The sequence below is a fragment of the Natator depressus genome, chromosome 4, assembly GCF_965152275.1.
Source record: "Natator depressus isolate rNatDep1 chromosome 4, rNatDep2.hap1, whole genome shotgun sequence".
NCBI lineage: Eukaryota > Metazoa > Chordata > Testudines > Cheloniidae > Natator > Natator depressus.
In genome coordinates, this window is record NC_134237.1 from 27,644,427 (window position 1) to 27,660,162 (window position 15,736).

At 40.7% G+C, this 15,736-nt stretch overlaps 1 protein-coding gene across 1 annotated transcript in view; it reads left to right on the plus strand.

Moving 5' to 3' along the window:
• The window catches only part of MTTP (microsomal triglyceride transfer protein), a 38,075-nt gene that overhangs the window by 9,365 nt on the left and 12,974 nt on the right, over window positions 1-15,736 (plus strand). Inside the window, exons 4-14 of the mRNA XM_074950664.1 lie at window positions 811-918; window positions 1,849-1,965; window positions 3,492-3,631; window positions 5,074-5,224; window positions 8,750-8,907; window positions 9,632-9,800; window positions 11,161-11,268; window positions 12,432-12,644; window positions 13,812-14,023; window positions 15,149-15,246; window positions 15,346-15,467. Of these exons, the coding sequence (XP_074806765.1) occupies window positions 811-918; window positions 1,849-1,965; window positions 3,492-3,631; window positions 5,074-5,224; window positions 8,750-8,907; window positions 9,632-9,800; window positions 11,161-11,268; window positions 12,432-12,644; window positions 13,812-14,023; window positions 15,149-15,246; window positions 15,346-15,467 (1,596 nt within the window). The remainder of the gene's footprint in view (window positions 1-810; window positions 919-1,848; window positions 1,966-3,491; window positions 3,632-5,073; window positions 5,225-8,749; window positions 8,908-9,631; window positions 9,801-11,160; window positions 11,269-12,431; window positions 12,645-13,811; window positions 14,024-15,148; window positions 15,247-15,345; window positions 15,468-15,736) is intronic.

The window sequence follows — 15,736 nt, forward strand, 5'->3', positions numbered from 1 at the left end:
GGCAGATGCAACTCTCCTACTAGAGGCCGAGATGTTGTTTTCCATATAGCGCTTTCTATAATCTCTTTTTCTTGCCAACTAGTATGTTACTCTATCCCCTGTCACAATGACAGGATCTCCTCTTCCACGCCTGTTCCCTCTAATGCTGCAACACTAACACAGATAACATTGATTACATTTAGTTTCTAGGAAGACGAGCAGTATAAAAGCTCCTTAAATGCAGATTGAAGGTGCAAAGTCTTGTGTTACTAGAGAAAAAGCTCAGACAGGACAGTCTTCCCTTGTGGTTCAAAGGTTGGTGCATGCTTGACATGTCATTTAAGTCTCTCCAACTCTGATTTAGTTATGATTCATTCTGACATATTGTAACTGGTGGTTAAAGTGCAATGGGTACTAGATGTATGCGGGGAGGCAGTGGGGTGCGAAGGGAGGGATTACTATGGGATGTGATACTTTTGGACACATCTTTGAGAGAATAATGCTGTAAGGGACCCATTTTAACCTGCATGTAAGAGTGAACCACTTGTGATCTTATATTTAGTTTTCCATTTCTCTTCTAAATTCTCTCTCATTAGCATACAGGAAGTCTTCTCAAGTGAGGCCTTTTTAGTTTTTGCCAGAGGCTTCAGTTATGGGCTGGATCCTGCAGTCAGTGGGGTTTTGCTTAAGAAAAAACTACAGGATAAGGTCAAATAAGCTCAGTTTCCTGAGCTGAACTCTAGAAACTGGAAGGAAGTTTGCAGGGGATCACGTGGTGTTTCTCTGATTTAATCAGATGTATAGATTTACTGTTTGTTTTTGTTTCCACAGGTTAAAAACTTCTACTCCTATAAAAATGAACCTGCAGTTGTTCAAAATCTCAAGAGAGGTCTGGCTAGTCTATTTCAGATACAGCTGCACTCTGGTGCTGCCAGGGAGGTACTGTACTACATCAGCAATATAGAGATAATCAGATTGATAAGAGTCCTGAATGCATGTATGTGGTTCCCATTTACTTCACAAGTATTTAAAGGCCAGGACAGAATTTGTCCTTTTGTTTAAACTTGAACTTGTGATTGAAAAGATCATTGGTGGAGCCTTTGGTTACACTGTGTTTGGCTACATTCAAAGTTGCAGATGTTTAACTTTATAAGATTTAAAAACTAATTTAGTGAAACCAGAGCTACCCCTGTGTGGACATACTTAATTTGATTTAAAAGTCCCTTGTTTCAATTTTGTTTAATTCACTAAAGAATCAACTTAAACTAAATCAACATAAGTGAGGTTTCAATAGAATTAAGAGTGTCCATGCAGGGTTAGCTAAGCTCATGAAACTTGGAACATGGACAAGGCCAGAGTCTTGCCAAAATTCACTCCAGCACAGGCAAATGCAGTGCCATCATCATCATCATCAACTGTTTAGAAAATTCACATTTGTTAAATTAATGTTTACTTTGCTTCACATGCCGCTAATAAAAAATAATTTTTGCCCATCCAAGAGAAAGTACTTTTTGCATAAGTTAAAAACAAACAAAAATAAAACAAGCAGCCTCTCTTACCCCCCCGCAAACTAGAAAATAATGAACCCAAAATGAAAATCAACCTCGGACAGTACACCACCTCTCACACAAGTACCCAAGAATTAAGAAAACAGATGATCTTTGGAGTGCACCCTATAGCACAACAGATTGATTCAAGTAATTGCCCCTGGACATGTTGTTAAGACTCCTGCAGGTTGCAAATACTGCAAGCCTGCCATCCAGTAAAGACGGTGTACGTGTATGAGAGGGAAAAAACAAACATCAAAAACATGACAACAAATGAGAAATGGGTGACACTGAAAATAGTTTTTCTTTTTCCTTTTTCAAGGTGGACGTCTCTGGGAAATGCAATGTTACTTACCATGCTCGAGAAACTCAAGTGACTAAAATTAAAGCCCTGGGCACCTGTGAAATCGAAAAGACAGGATTTACAAGCCATAATGAGGTACAATGTGGTTCATTTTTGAAAAAATAAATACAAGAATCAGCATGTCAGATTCTAACATGTCAGCATGTGTAAAATTAAAAGAGCCAGTTCTGAGCCATAGTTTATTTGATGTTTGCCCATACGCAGTGGTAGATATGTGTGACCAATGGAAGTCATTTTAATGTTCATTATTTGTTTTACCTTAAAATACATTCTGATTATACCCTCTTTACTTGCTCTCATTTATTCCCTTCTTTGCATTGTAGAGCGCATGCTACAGCTGCATGTTTCATGCAGGAGACTTCCTAGTATATGCTTTACCGCAAAATACTGTGTGCATTACCAACAAATCCTCAACTGTGTAAAATGTCATAGTTCAACTGAAATCAGTGGAATTAGAACATGTATACCTGCTGGTGATTTGATCCAGGATGTATTTTACTTGAAGTGTCTATGGAGACTTCCAGGATGTCCTGTCTTCTTTGTGGTTTTAATTAATATGTGTTTCTTTCTATGTGGGTAAAGCTTCTATATATTTGCCGTGCTAGTAATAATTGTAAACCCTTCCCCAGCTATTATATATGTGTTTAGTACATACTGCAGATGTAGGGCCAGATCCCTAACCTGATATGGCACTTTGGTAGCATAGGGAGGTAGTAAATTTGGCCAAACTGCACAGCTGGTTCCCCTGGCATGACAAAGGAGGTATGGTATGGATGTGGCCACAAAGCATCTGTGCCCTAGTGATCCATGGCTAGCATAAATGCCCCCTTTGGGCTGTTACTAATGAGTGCAACTTAGAGCCATGCTAAGGGTACTCAAGCTAACCCGAGAGCCCAAACTAATCCTTGTCCGCTGTAGAGATCCATAAAGCACAAAGGCGGTATACAGCCATATTTGCCCTGCTCCTTCTTGGCTCCTGCACCGAGGGCAGTGTGGCTGGGCCTAAGCATTGAGCACCTAGTATTTCAAGCTTACCACAAAGAATTCAAGTTGTTTATGAACAGGTCATTAGAGTAGATAGCTAGTTTCCTTTCCACAATATGTTCTAGATATGGGAGGCCAACAATGTTGGGCCAGATCCTGCAACACCAACTCACATGAGGAAATCTGACTCCTAGGAGTTGCCCCACTGATTTTCTCTAGAATCTTGTTTTCTGGTGGTTGCCTTTAAAAAAAAGAAAAAACCTTGATCTACGAATTATTGAGTGTCTTTTCAGCAATATTCAATTCCCTAGCCCCCCGTTTCTCTCCCCACCACCTCTGTGAGGTAGGGAAGCATTATTGCAATTTGCCAATGAAAAATTTGAGAGGCATAACGGGGAAGTGATTGGCTCATAGTCACAGATAAGGAAATCATGTCAGAAATTAAATGAAAGCTCTGGAGATCTTGGCTCCCAATCCTGGGCTTAGATCTCTTTCCTACACCAGGGGGACAGGCCCAGTCCCACATTCCTCAACAGGGCCTTAGTTCCGTTAGAGTTTTGCCTTGGGTTTGGACTGTAGGATCTGGCCCTATTTTCTTGTTTGTTATTATTTTTCAGCTTTTAGACGTCAGTACAAAAGCCACATCTGCTACTATTTATGTCCTAGAAGACAGCTTTATTAAATCTGTGAGAGCAGAAGAGAATCATGTTTTGTCTCTGAATTTCCGGCAAACAACAAATGCCAAAATAGTTTCCAAGTAAGGTGGCTAATTTGATTTTTTTAAATGTTTAACTGTTAAATCCAACTAATAATGGCTGGGTAGGAATAATTAATTATATGTATTTTAGATGTTTACTTAACCTTATAATTAAAAATAGAAAACCATCAACTAGTGTATATATTTAGTGTATGTAACTATACTTTGCAGTCACTTCTGTCATCATTCTCCCTCCCTCACTATTTCCTGTTGTTTGTTATACACACTTGTGGTGTCTTGTCTTAAATTAAGGCTCATGTCTGCAAACACGTGTATTTTATTCATGCAAGCAGTGCCATTGACTGCAATGAGACTGCTTGTGTGAGTAAAGTGTCTGCACGATCATGGCCCAAGACCATAAACTCTTCAGAAAGGATTTCTGTCCAACCTATATGTTTGTGGAGTACCTAGTTCAATGGGGCGCAAATGTACTATCATGCCGCAAATAATAAATAATGAAATAATAATAGTTGGAGCTGGTCAGACCATTTTGAAAAATTCAGGGTGTCCATGAATTTTTTTTTTAAAGAGTGCTGATTTTTTTGGATAATGATATTTTTTCAGTTTTTGATCACATTCTTAATGGAGGTATTAAGCCATAACAACATTCCAGTTTTGGAGTCATTCCATTTCTGCATCCTCTCATTTCTTTAGTAGAATTTTAAACAGAGATTGACCCAAGCTGCAAGATGCATCTCCACATCTAGACTTCCAGCATCTGAAAGTTCAGAGGTGTTTGGATCATGGCCTGTTATATAGATCGGGATGAACTGCAAAATTTGGAACAATGTCTGAGTCCAGACTCCCAGATCCCCACCAGAGTTTGGAGGCATTCATATCCAGTGAATTGGTTCAGGAACATTTTTAGGGTTTGTCTACTAAGACTTAGTGTGCAGCAAACCAAGGTGCCAATGTACAGCTCACTAGCCTGCTGCACACAAATTCACCCTGTGGACCCTGCTGCTGCACACTGAAAGATCCACAGTGAGCATTGACATACTGCTGTTTGGGTGGCAGGGTTGTCCAGTTAGTGCACAACCAGCTAGTGCACTGTAGATTTGCACCCCAGCTTGCAGTGCACTAAGTCTCCATATAGACAAGCCCTTAGCATTATTTTTAGACCTACAAGTTCTGGAAGGCTGTTTCCCATATGTTATGGAGCTGAATCCCAGAAAATAACCTAATATTTGGGCACCTTATTAATTAGACAGATCAATTTCCTCCATTTCCCTCCAGCAACACCTCCACTAGTGTTAAATCCTCCTGATAGCTTAAAATGGAAAAAAGATTTACAGTGTTTTCCTATAACTTCTCAAATGAGAAATTCATTGATTCTATGATTCACATCAATGGGATAATATATTTCTTTCTCGACATGATTCATTTATTTCTTCAAAACACATTCCGACTTAACAGTGTTTTTTCAATATGTGGCTGTGCAGGCAGAAACTGGAACTGAAGTCAACAGAAGCTGGCCCTGGAGTGATTGCTGGGAAGCAGGTTGCCAGCATTATCAAGACTTTGGACCCTAATTATATAGCAGTTCCACTAGTGGCAGAGCCAGTCAAGACTGAATGCAAAAACTGTCCCTCAGTAAGTAAACACACTGTTAGAGACTTAAATTCAAGGAGGTGAGTAGAACAGGTTTGAAAAAGAAATTTCTATCCAACAAATATCCCAAAGAAAGATGTGTAATATATCATTATAAATGCCCCAGGAATTCCCCCAAACTTCTGAACATTATGGTAGTGCTGTAGTGAGTCAACAACCAAGGCTGAGTTGAGTTTTGCACTTGAAGTGGAATTAAACCCTTTTGTATTCTATGAATAATATCATGTATCTCCCTCTAAACTTACAGCACATATTCTTAACAATAGGTAATGAAGTTTCTGAGAATTTACAAGTAAATTCTTAAATGTATTAATTAGAATCACTTTAAAATAAAATGGGCCTTTTTATATGTATTTTTTTGAAAGTCTAACCTTTCTTCCCACTCCCTCGAGCAAAACAATCTTGCTTTTTGAGATTTGACTTACACACTAGCAAAATCTAAGATAAAAGCTACTTTAAAAAAGTGTATTGATATTGTCAACAAATATTTTAACTGATACTATGATAACTGATTTTTTTTTTCAGTGAACTGATACCCTAGAATTTAGAAGTTATGATTCTAAAAACTTTTTGATGTGGAAGGTATGGCTCCAATTCAGCAAGATACTGAAGTATGTGCATCATTTTAAGCACTTTTAATGGTCTATTCATGCACTTAAAATACCTTTCTGTCCTGGAGCCTGTGTAAATTATTTGGCAGTAAAATCATGCTGTAATGTTGTCTTTTTTCCTAGAGTTTGTATAGCTGCACAGAAGTTAAAAAAACATAAGTTGGGGAAATCTGAAACAGAAGGGATATTGCATGAGTAATAAAGAAGTTCTCAAGGGGCGGGTACATCGATGGGAGGCAAACAGTTGAGAAAGAGAGGTGCCCTCCTTCCCCATGGGGTTCTGCTTATGAATGTTTACACTGAACAGTTTCTCACTTCTTATTGCGAGAGCTGAGGTCAAATCGTTTGGATCTGAATTTGTCATAATAGTTGTAGAGATAATTTCCAGGCCAAATTAAAAATCACTGAGTATCTTTACAGAGCACTGCATGAGGAATGAGGCATGACATTCTCACTATAAACCTAGGGGAGCGCTGACAATGGAGTCCTGCTTCCCTGCCGTATTCTACTGTAACTGCTATACAAAGACTGGGTCTATAAACAGAACACGACATCCAGAACAGCAACATCATAATATTTAGTACTTCCATGTCATAATATACATGAATACCACTCTGATATAGTATGCCACACACCTTTACATTGTCAAAGGCCTTCACAAACATTACCTAGCTCACTTAGGTGTGGTTAGGATTAGTAAAAGTAACCATTATCCCCATTTTACAAGTAGGAAACCTAGATACAGAGAAAGGAAGGCCAAGATTTTTAAACTTGGAGGCTTAAAGTTAGGCATGCAAATCCATATTTAGGCACCTCACATAAGTCACTTGATTTTCAGAAGTACTGAGCAATCATTGTTCTTATATAAATGGGTGCTCAACATTTCTGGGAATCAAGCCATTTATTAAGATGGCTACTTTAGTCACGCACATTTGAAAATTTTGGCTTAAGGAACTTTCCCCAGGCGTCACAGTTGAAATTTGAAGCTGCTTCTCATGTAGTTTAACTATTAACTTGTCAACACATAAAAATAGTAACTGCATTATAATTTTTCTTTATCCATTTTACATGATTTCTAACTGCAACAGGTGAAGCATTTCCTGGCAATTAATGACCAGATGAATTCGAGACCCCAAGTTCTTCTTGGGGCCTAACCTCCTCAAACTGGTCAGCTGCCAGAAGATGCAAAAGAATCATTAAAGCTGGATGAATGTTAAAAGATGATTTAGAGTAACCTAGTGTAATGCAAAAGACATTGATTGTCTAGAGCACACCAACCAAAGTGTGTCACTCACCACAAAAATCCATTTCTCTGTGATGTATATTTATTCATTTTCAGCTTACAATAGCAATATTGACCTTGATGCTGGGTATCAGTGACCAGCAGAGATTAACAGCCCCAGGCCATCTGTGCCCCAGGCCATCAATTCCTCCCAGATGGTCATTAATCCCCAGGAAATATCCAGTGCCTCTGTCATTGTTGCCTAATTACTGTCTGTTACAGTTCATGGAAATTACACTCTGTAGCACTGAAATGATATTTCTGTTTGCAGGCAGGTTTAAGTGCTCTAGCTTAATACAAACCCTGTGAAGATAGAATATTTTAGCAAAGATTGAACTGGTATTGATGTGATTTCCCACTTTGGAGAACTGCAATAAACACTGCTGAAAAGAACAGATGAGTTTTCACCAAGGAATGTCCTAGATAATACTAGATAACAGAAGTGGAGGCAGGTGATAGAACAGAGAAAAGGTCAAAATACCTGTACAGATTTCTTACAAAGGGTGTCTGAAAGAAAGTAACCCTCTCAACCTCTAGATTTCTTAATGTGGAACATGGGCTTCTAAAATACAGCAATGGGAAGTCTGGAAATGTATAAAATTGATGCAGAGAGCTTAGCTGGATTGAAAAAAGGGAGTGGACATTTATATCACTAACAGGAACATCCGGAGGTACAACAGTAAGGATTTAAAAAAGAGAGAGAGAGAGGATGACAACAACTGGATGGGATATAAATCCTCACAATTCAGGACATAAACTAATCTCTAACCACAGAAGGAAGGAAGAAACTTTTCTTTTGGACATATTATCCCACAACTGCCTACTGCAAGGTTTCATGCCCCTCCCGCTCAAGTATCTTGTCCTTCCCACCTTTGTGCACAGGATACTTGACTAGAGGAACCATTGGTCTGATTTAGTATGGCAATTCTTGTGTACCTGTAGTGCTGGTGCATCACTTTTGACTGACTCTTTATCTTGGCCTAAATTTCACTCCCTTTCCCTTCCACAACTGTTGTGCAGCATGCTGTGCCCCACTTGATTGCTATCCACCACAGCAGAGGTAGATGTATTTCAGTGATATAGTTTGTGGAGCACTTTAAAGATACTTTGGGATGACGTGCTATATACATGTAAAATATTATTAATGATTCAACAACTGAAAGCATGCAAAATCATCCTGTTTCCAATACTCTGCTAACTACCATTTTATAAAACAGTCACAAATTGCTACCCCTCTTCACCATACACAACTGTAGAAGACAGAAAAGGGAAAGTCTTACGGGGGCATATGCAAAGGCTTCTTACAAAAGTGCCACCTTCTAAAAATAATTTCAGTGTGGCATTTCACATTTCTTTCTATCGTGAAGTTTCAAGAAAACTAGAGCCAAATCATATGAACACTATATTTACAGAGGCTGCTGAGACCTGGAAAAGTTTTAAGGAACACATGGTACCATAGCAGAGGCATATTAAGTGATATCTATCTAAGGAATCTCCAGTTTATGAGATTTCAGCTAGTATAAACTATACTCAACATAGCTATCATGGGACTGATTTCTGAGAATTGAGACCAGTGTGTAAGGTTTGACATCAATTTGTTTAATTATTTTGCAGATTTCTGAGCACTGGCAGGCTATCAGGAAACAACTGGAACCTGAAAACCTTTCCAAAGCTGAAGCAACAAGAAGTTTTTTGTCCTTTATTCAGAACCTCAGGGAAGCTACAAAAGAGGAGATACTTCAAATTCTTAGAAGTGAAAGAAATGCAGTACTGTAAGTCACCAAGAGCAACCTTTTATGGTCTAATAAAGCGTTTACAAAACACAAAAAATGTGGGGTGGGTACATGGGAGGGAGTAACTCATACACATACATGTGTAGTCATATTAGGGATATGCTAGATCTGTAATAGTTAACACTTTTCTATCTACATGAAAGGGGAAGTTTTGGTATGATAGTGTGTTTGCTTCTGCAATAACATGTTCTTGCAGTTTATTATTCAGCCCCTAGATGCCTCTGGCAACTGTATAGCATCCCAGACAGTGTGATCTCTGGTAAACAACAGAATCAAAGCTGGAACTCACGCTGAGTGGAAACCCCTTCATCTGGAGTTATAGCTCTTTTCTTTTTACAGACACACTTTTCCTTTTTCAGATTTAATCTTGTGGGTTTTAAAACACTCAGAACACTTCTAAGCCTTTTGTCATACTCTTCCTCTGTACTGGCATAAAACAAAATATAATCTATGTGTATGGATACCCCTTGCTGTCCTTCAACTGTCTTGCTCTGGAAGATTTCAGGAGCACTGGTTTTGCTAAAAATGTAAATGCTGAAAGCAGTAGCAGCCAAAAAGAGTAATAAATGTTACCTGTGATTTACTTGCCATGATAAGACCTGTCAATAGCCCAACCTCTTTGTTTCTGTAAGTAGCAGTGTCTTTTCAATACATTGCCTAACACACTTCAATAATGTGTTAATTTCCACTCCTCCCTTTACAGTCCTCAGCTGGTGGATGCTGTAACCTCTGCTCAGACCCCAGCCTCACTGGAGGCCATGCTGGAGTTCCTGGACTTTAAGAATGGAAGCAGCTCTGTTCTGCAGGAGCGGTTCCTATATGCCTGTGGATTTGCTTCCCACCCCAATGAGTTGCTACTGAAATCTTTAATTGTAAGCCAAAATGGCAGAAAAAACACAAGCTAATTTATTACTCAAAGAGCCTAAGCCACGCTGAGAGGGGAGGGAAGGGGCGTTGTCCAATCACCTCACAACTTTGAGGTGTGCACATTCTGCTGCAGGTTGTGGCTCATACAGTACCCACAATGCATAGGATTTCAGATGCAGAACCTATATCTACTTTGTAAAATGTCACCTCTGCTTACACCACGGAAAACCTATTACATAACAGTATGTAGATACATCCCAGTTCTCCTAGAGTGGGGTGGGCAAACTTTTTGGCCCGAGGGCCACATCTGGGTATAGAAATTATACGGTGGGCCATGAATGCTCATGAAATTGGGGTTGGAGTGCGTGAGGGGGTGAGGACTCTGGCTGGGGGGTGTGGGCTCCGGCATGGGGCCAGAAATGAGGAGTTCAGGGTGCAGGAGGGGGGTCCAGGCTGGGGCCGTGAGGGTGGAGTGTGAGCTCCAGCTGGGAGTGCGGGCTCTGGAGTGGGGCTGGGGATAAGAGGTTTGGGGTGTAAGAAGGTGCTCCAGGCTGGGACTGAGGGGTTCGGAGGGCGGGAGGGGGATCAGGGCTGGGGCACGGGGTTGGGGTACTGGGGAGTGGCTCAGGGCAGCACTTACCTCAAGTGGCCCCGAAGCCGCGGCATGTCCCCCATCCGGCTCCTACGTGGAGGCGTGGCCAAACAGCTCTGCTGCACACTGCCCCGTCCACAGGTACCACCCCGAAAGCTCCCATTGGCCGTGGTTTCCGGCCAATGGGAGCTGTGGCACTTGGGGTGGGGGCAGTATGCAAAGCAGAGCCCCCGGCTGCCCCTATGCGTAGGAGCGGGAGGAGGGACATGCTGCTGCTTCCAGGAGCCGCACAGAGTGGCCCTCAACCCTGCTCCCTGGCTGGAGCGGGGAAAGCCCCAGACCTCGCTCCCACCAGGAGCTCAAGGGGATGGATTAAAATGGCTGGCAGGCCGTAGTTTGCCCACCCCTGTCCTAGAGACTACCAGATCAAGCAACATTTTACAAATTGTTCTTGTGAGTATACCAATTCATAGATGAAATATATAAGAGCTAAGTATTTCTATTATCTGTTGATATCAGGCTTTAAACATCAGCTTCATAAGGAACTGCTGGGCCAGATATTCTGAATGAAACTTAAAAGGAAAAAAACTACATTTGGTTATTACACCCGACAGCAGAGCAGTACTCTGCTGAGTACGAGTGCGATCCTGTGAGGCAATGAGCACCCTCCTCTCCCAGAGAAGTCAACAGGAGTGAAGGGTGCTCAGCACATTGCAGGATTTGTACCATTCTATTTAGATGTGAAGGCTAACAGTGTTCCCTTTCAATACCAGAATAGACTCCAGGGCCAGATTGGAAATAGTGAAATCAGAGAAACTGTTACCATCATTGTTGGTGCACTCATCAAAAAGCTGTGTGACAAGGGAGGCTGCAAACTTCCAGTAAGTATTTGCTGTTTTTCTACTGGCCAAATTCTGCCATTGGATGCACATGCACAACCGCTGCTGAAAGTATTGGGAGACTCATTAGGGTGACCAGAGAGCAAGTGTGAAAAATCGGGACAGGGGTAGGAACCTATATAAGACAAAGCCCCAAATATCGGGACTGTCCCTATAAAATCGGGACATCTGGTCACCCTAAAACTCATGCAAGCATCCCTCAGAATTTGCCCTCAGGTTTTTAACATAGCTTACAGACACCTACCATGAATGTGATGGACAGACTTCCTTTAGAACAGGTTTTATTTTGTGCCCTGGGGGTCAGATTCTGATCTCCTTTACATCTTTTGGGAACGCAGATAACTCTAATAACTCCTGATTTACACTAGGGTAACTAACATCAGACCTCTCTCTAATCCCAAATGCCTGTATGTTCCGAGCCTGGCGGTAGACGTGGTGCTTTTGTCTGGTTTTGCAGAAGTTTTTGGTATCCCCTGAAAACTTTGTGCAGTCAGGGTCTACCTAAAACATAGAAACAGCAAATTCACTGGAACAGGAATATTGGTCCAGTGCTGGACTGTATCTAATCTGTGCTCAGTGCAGGGAGCTCCTAGGACTGATTCTATGCCATTCTATGGGTCGTGACAAGAAGTATAGCAACCTGAGGGACAAGGAATCCTCAGCTGGCCAGATCTGTTGGATGTATGACTCCTTTGCACTGCTGAAGAGCATCCAGCCAGCACCCAAGGATTTACACCTTTTATTTTTCTGTTAAGTGCCATGCATTCCTATACCACTGTGTGAATAGGCAAGAAGGAACATTTCCCGTGTCATTTTTTTCTGTCACAATTATTTAAATTGTGTCTGTTGGCCTCAACAGTGGAGTCTGTAAGTTCCTTGAACCAACACGTGCATGCTAAGTGAGTGGCATGTTTAGGGCTCATGCATCGGGGCATGCCTGTCGATTCAAGGAAGTTTTCAGTATGCAGCTGAAAAGTCGTAACTTTGCTAAATGTGACCAACTATGTTTTCAACCAGCCAAAAGTATCAGGACCCAGTCCTACAGCTCCAACTCACATGGGCATTGACCACGCTTAGCACCTTGCAGGAAGCGCTTAGCAGCTCAGAGGATCAAGTCTTATATGTGGCATCTGTTTTCTTTTCAGGCTGTTGTGCGAGCTAAGAAGCTGATCCTAGGAGGATTAGACAGGGCAAAGAAAGAGGATGATGTGAAGATGTACCTGCTGGCAATGAAGAACGCCCTTCTGCCTGAAGGAATTCCACTGCTGCTAAAATATGCTGAGTCAGGAGAAGGGCCCATCAGTAACATTGCTGCCACTGCTCTGCAGAGATATGGCATCTCTTTCATCACCAGTGAGGTGAGAAGATTTACTGCAAGGAAAAAAGTACAAGAGAGGACATTTAAAATCAAATGTAAATTAAGTGGAGCCCATTCTTCATGTCTCACCCCATTTCAATTTACACTAGATATTTTTTCTTTCAATAAATGGTCTTTTATACCCTCTCATGGTGTAGCCAGAAAACTGTTCATGGCAGTTTTGATCTCTACACCTCTCTCTCTTCCCATTGAGCAGTATCTAGAATTAATCGGCTCTAGAGTCACATGCAACAATTATGGTACAGCATGTGGAGATCCCGGCTCTGATCTGAACTCCATTCACAGATGTGCTCACTTTGCTGTATGGCACACAAGAGACATTAGAGGGAATGCTGAACATGTGAATCAGAGTAAACAGGATCCTTCCTTGCCCCCCAAGTAGCTAAGGAAAATGGGTGGCAAGGAGGAGAGAGAGGTACCTCTGTCTTCCTTCCCAGCAGCCAGGAAAGGGATAGGTTAAGAGGAATACTGAGAAATAATGGCAAATGGAACTACAGAAGATTACCCCAGAGCGAGATCCAGACATCACTGCATTGCACTGTGTACTTCTGTTGCTGTTCTGCACCAACCATTGCTGACCTTGCATTGCCATGATGCAATTTCACAACGCAACCATCTCAGTCCATCAGCAAGCCATGACTGCTTCGCTCTCTGTCACTCCATTAGTTAGGAAGTAGCTCTGCAGCCCTTCATGGTAAGATACCTCAATAGCAGACAATCCTTAGCTTGTGGGAAATGTATGATTACTTTTAAGAAACCTCTTCTCTTAACCATTTATAGAAATCTCCTTAGCCATTGTCAGCATTGTATTAATTCTCCTCCACTATGTTCTGGCCAACAATCTTGCTGACAGTGCTAATGTGTAAGTATGAGCTATTGTGCGTATGAGCTATTGTTGAGAACATAATGGCTGTGCCATTTCCTCGCACAATCACTGTACTATTAGTGTTTAATGTGTAAAGTGACACAGGGAGCATAAAAAGCACTATATTAAAACATACTTGAATGTATTAGCTATGGACCTAGACTTGACAGCATTCAGGCTATGTGTTTGCATCTCTGACTTCATAAATTAGTATGATTCCAAGCTGTACATTTTCTATGGATACCTGTGATTTATTAGGTGAATATTCTGTTTTATGATTAGGTGAAGGAAACCATGAACAGGATTTATCACCAGAATCATAAAATTTATGAAAAGACCCTCAGAACCACGGCAGCTGCCATCATCTTCAGCAGTAACCCATCCTACATGGAAGTGAAAAACCTCTTGCTTTCGATTGGAGAACTGCCATTGGAAATGAACAAGTACATGCTCTCATTAGTCCAAGATATACTTCATTTTGAAATGCCTGCAAGGTACATTATGTTTAATATATGTGTGTATATATATATATATACACACACACACACATACACACAAATGTACAGGCGTACACAGATATAAACAAACAGTTTTTTACTTATTGCTCTCCGTACTAATGTGACGGGATAAAAACAAAGGGTATTCAGTTAATGGCTAAATAATGTGTAGTTTTTAAGAGATCATAAGCGGGCACATGCTCATCTTTCTATTTTTGGCTACTGCCATTTTAAAAAAAATCCATATATTCCAGGGGCAGACACTGAACACCTGACAGGAGATTTTCAAAGGCACAAATGGCACCTAGCTCCCTGCTGATTTTCGATTAGTTAGGTGCTTTCCTGCCAGTTGTGCCTTTGAAAATCTTCCCACCTGGTCTTCATTCTTGATGTTCGATGGAGCTTATGTTTTGTGTTTCTGTAAAGTGAAGCTCTTTGAAAAGTTGCAGTATTAAAAGAAAATCATTGAAATATCTTTCATTCTAGACTGTTAGTTTTCAAATAAAACCATTTTAACTGATAACCTTCTTGCAACCAAACCCAGATCTGTGGCCAAGACCTTATAAAAGTATCTCAACAATTAAGCCAGGTATTTAACAAAAAATCTTCCAGTCGTAATCTTTTACATTTCTGTTATTGAAATATCAATTTATATAGACAGATTAAAAATCTTACATTCAAAAGAACATTAAAGGTGCAAAGTGAAGCACCAAAAAGTCAGATACCACCTGTTCTGTGGATAGGAACTTTACTCCCCAGGGGTTTGTCCATCTAGGACCTTAAAATTCTTTCAAGAAAGAAAGGAAATAATCAACACTGGGTGGAATTTTCAAAAGTACCTAAGCGATTCAATGGGACTTGTGCTCCTAAATTTCTTAGGCAGTTTCTGAAATACCATCTATTATCCCTTATCTATTTATTTTCAGGTTTTAGGAACTGATGATCCAAAGCCCTGTGAAGTCAATTAAAAGATTCCCATTGACTTCAGTAGGCTTTGAGTCAGGCATAGAGTAGTTTGTGCAAAGCTAAATCTTCTCTTTCCCAATAGGCTGACAGTCTTAATGTTCTCATGGAAGACAGTGCAGTAGCAAATTAGTTTTTTTTTTTTTTTAAATAATGCAGCAAAATGATTCGTAAAGTTCTGAAGGACATGGTTGTTCATAACTATGATCGCTTCTCCAAGACTGGGTCTTCTTCTGCCTATTCTGGCTACGTGACACGTATGTAACCAGAAAAATAGCTTTTTAAGCCTGTTTATATTGCTGGTCACTTGACTTAGTTGCAGGCATTATTAATATTTGGTGTCTTTGTCGATTAAGGTGGTCCTGATGCATCATCCACATACAGCCTTGACATCCTCTACTCAGGCTCTGGGATTTTAAGAAGTAGTAACATGAACATCTTTCTTTTCAATAAAAATGCTCACCTTCATGCCAGCCAGGTAACTGCCATGCACTATGTAAACACTGAGCTAGCATATGGGCCTGTTCCTGCAGCCTTTAAACTAACGTATCTCCCATTGAAAACCATGGGGGTTTGTGCATGTAAGGACTATTGTGTCAGGCAGAGAATATGCCAATAACAGAAAAAACTGCTGACAATGAGGCAAATGTATTATACAAAAGAAAGGTAGTTCCTTATAGAACAGATCCAAAGTTTTACTTCTAGGGAAAGACTATATAGTCTACCTGCTAGGCGCAAATTCCATCC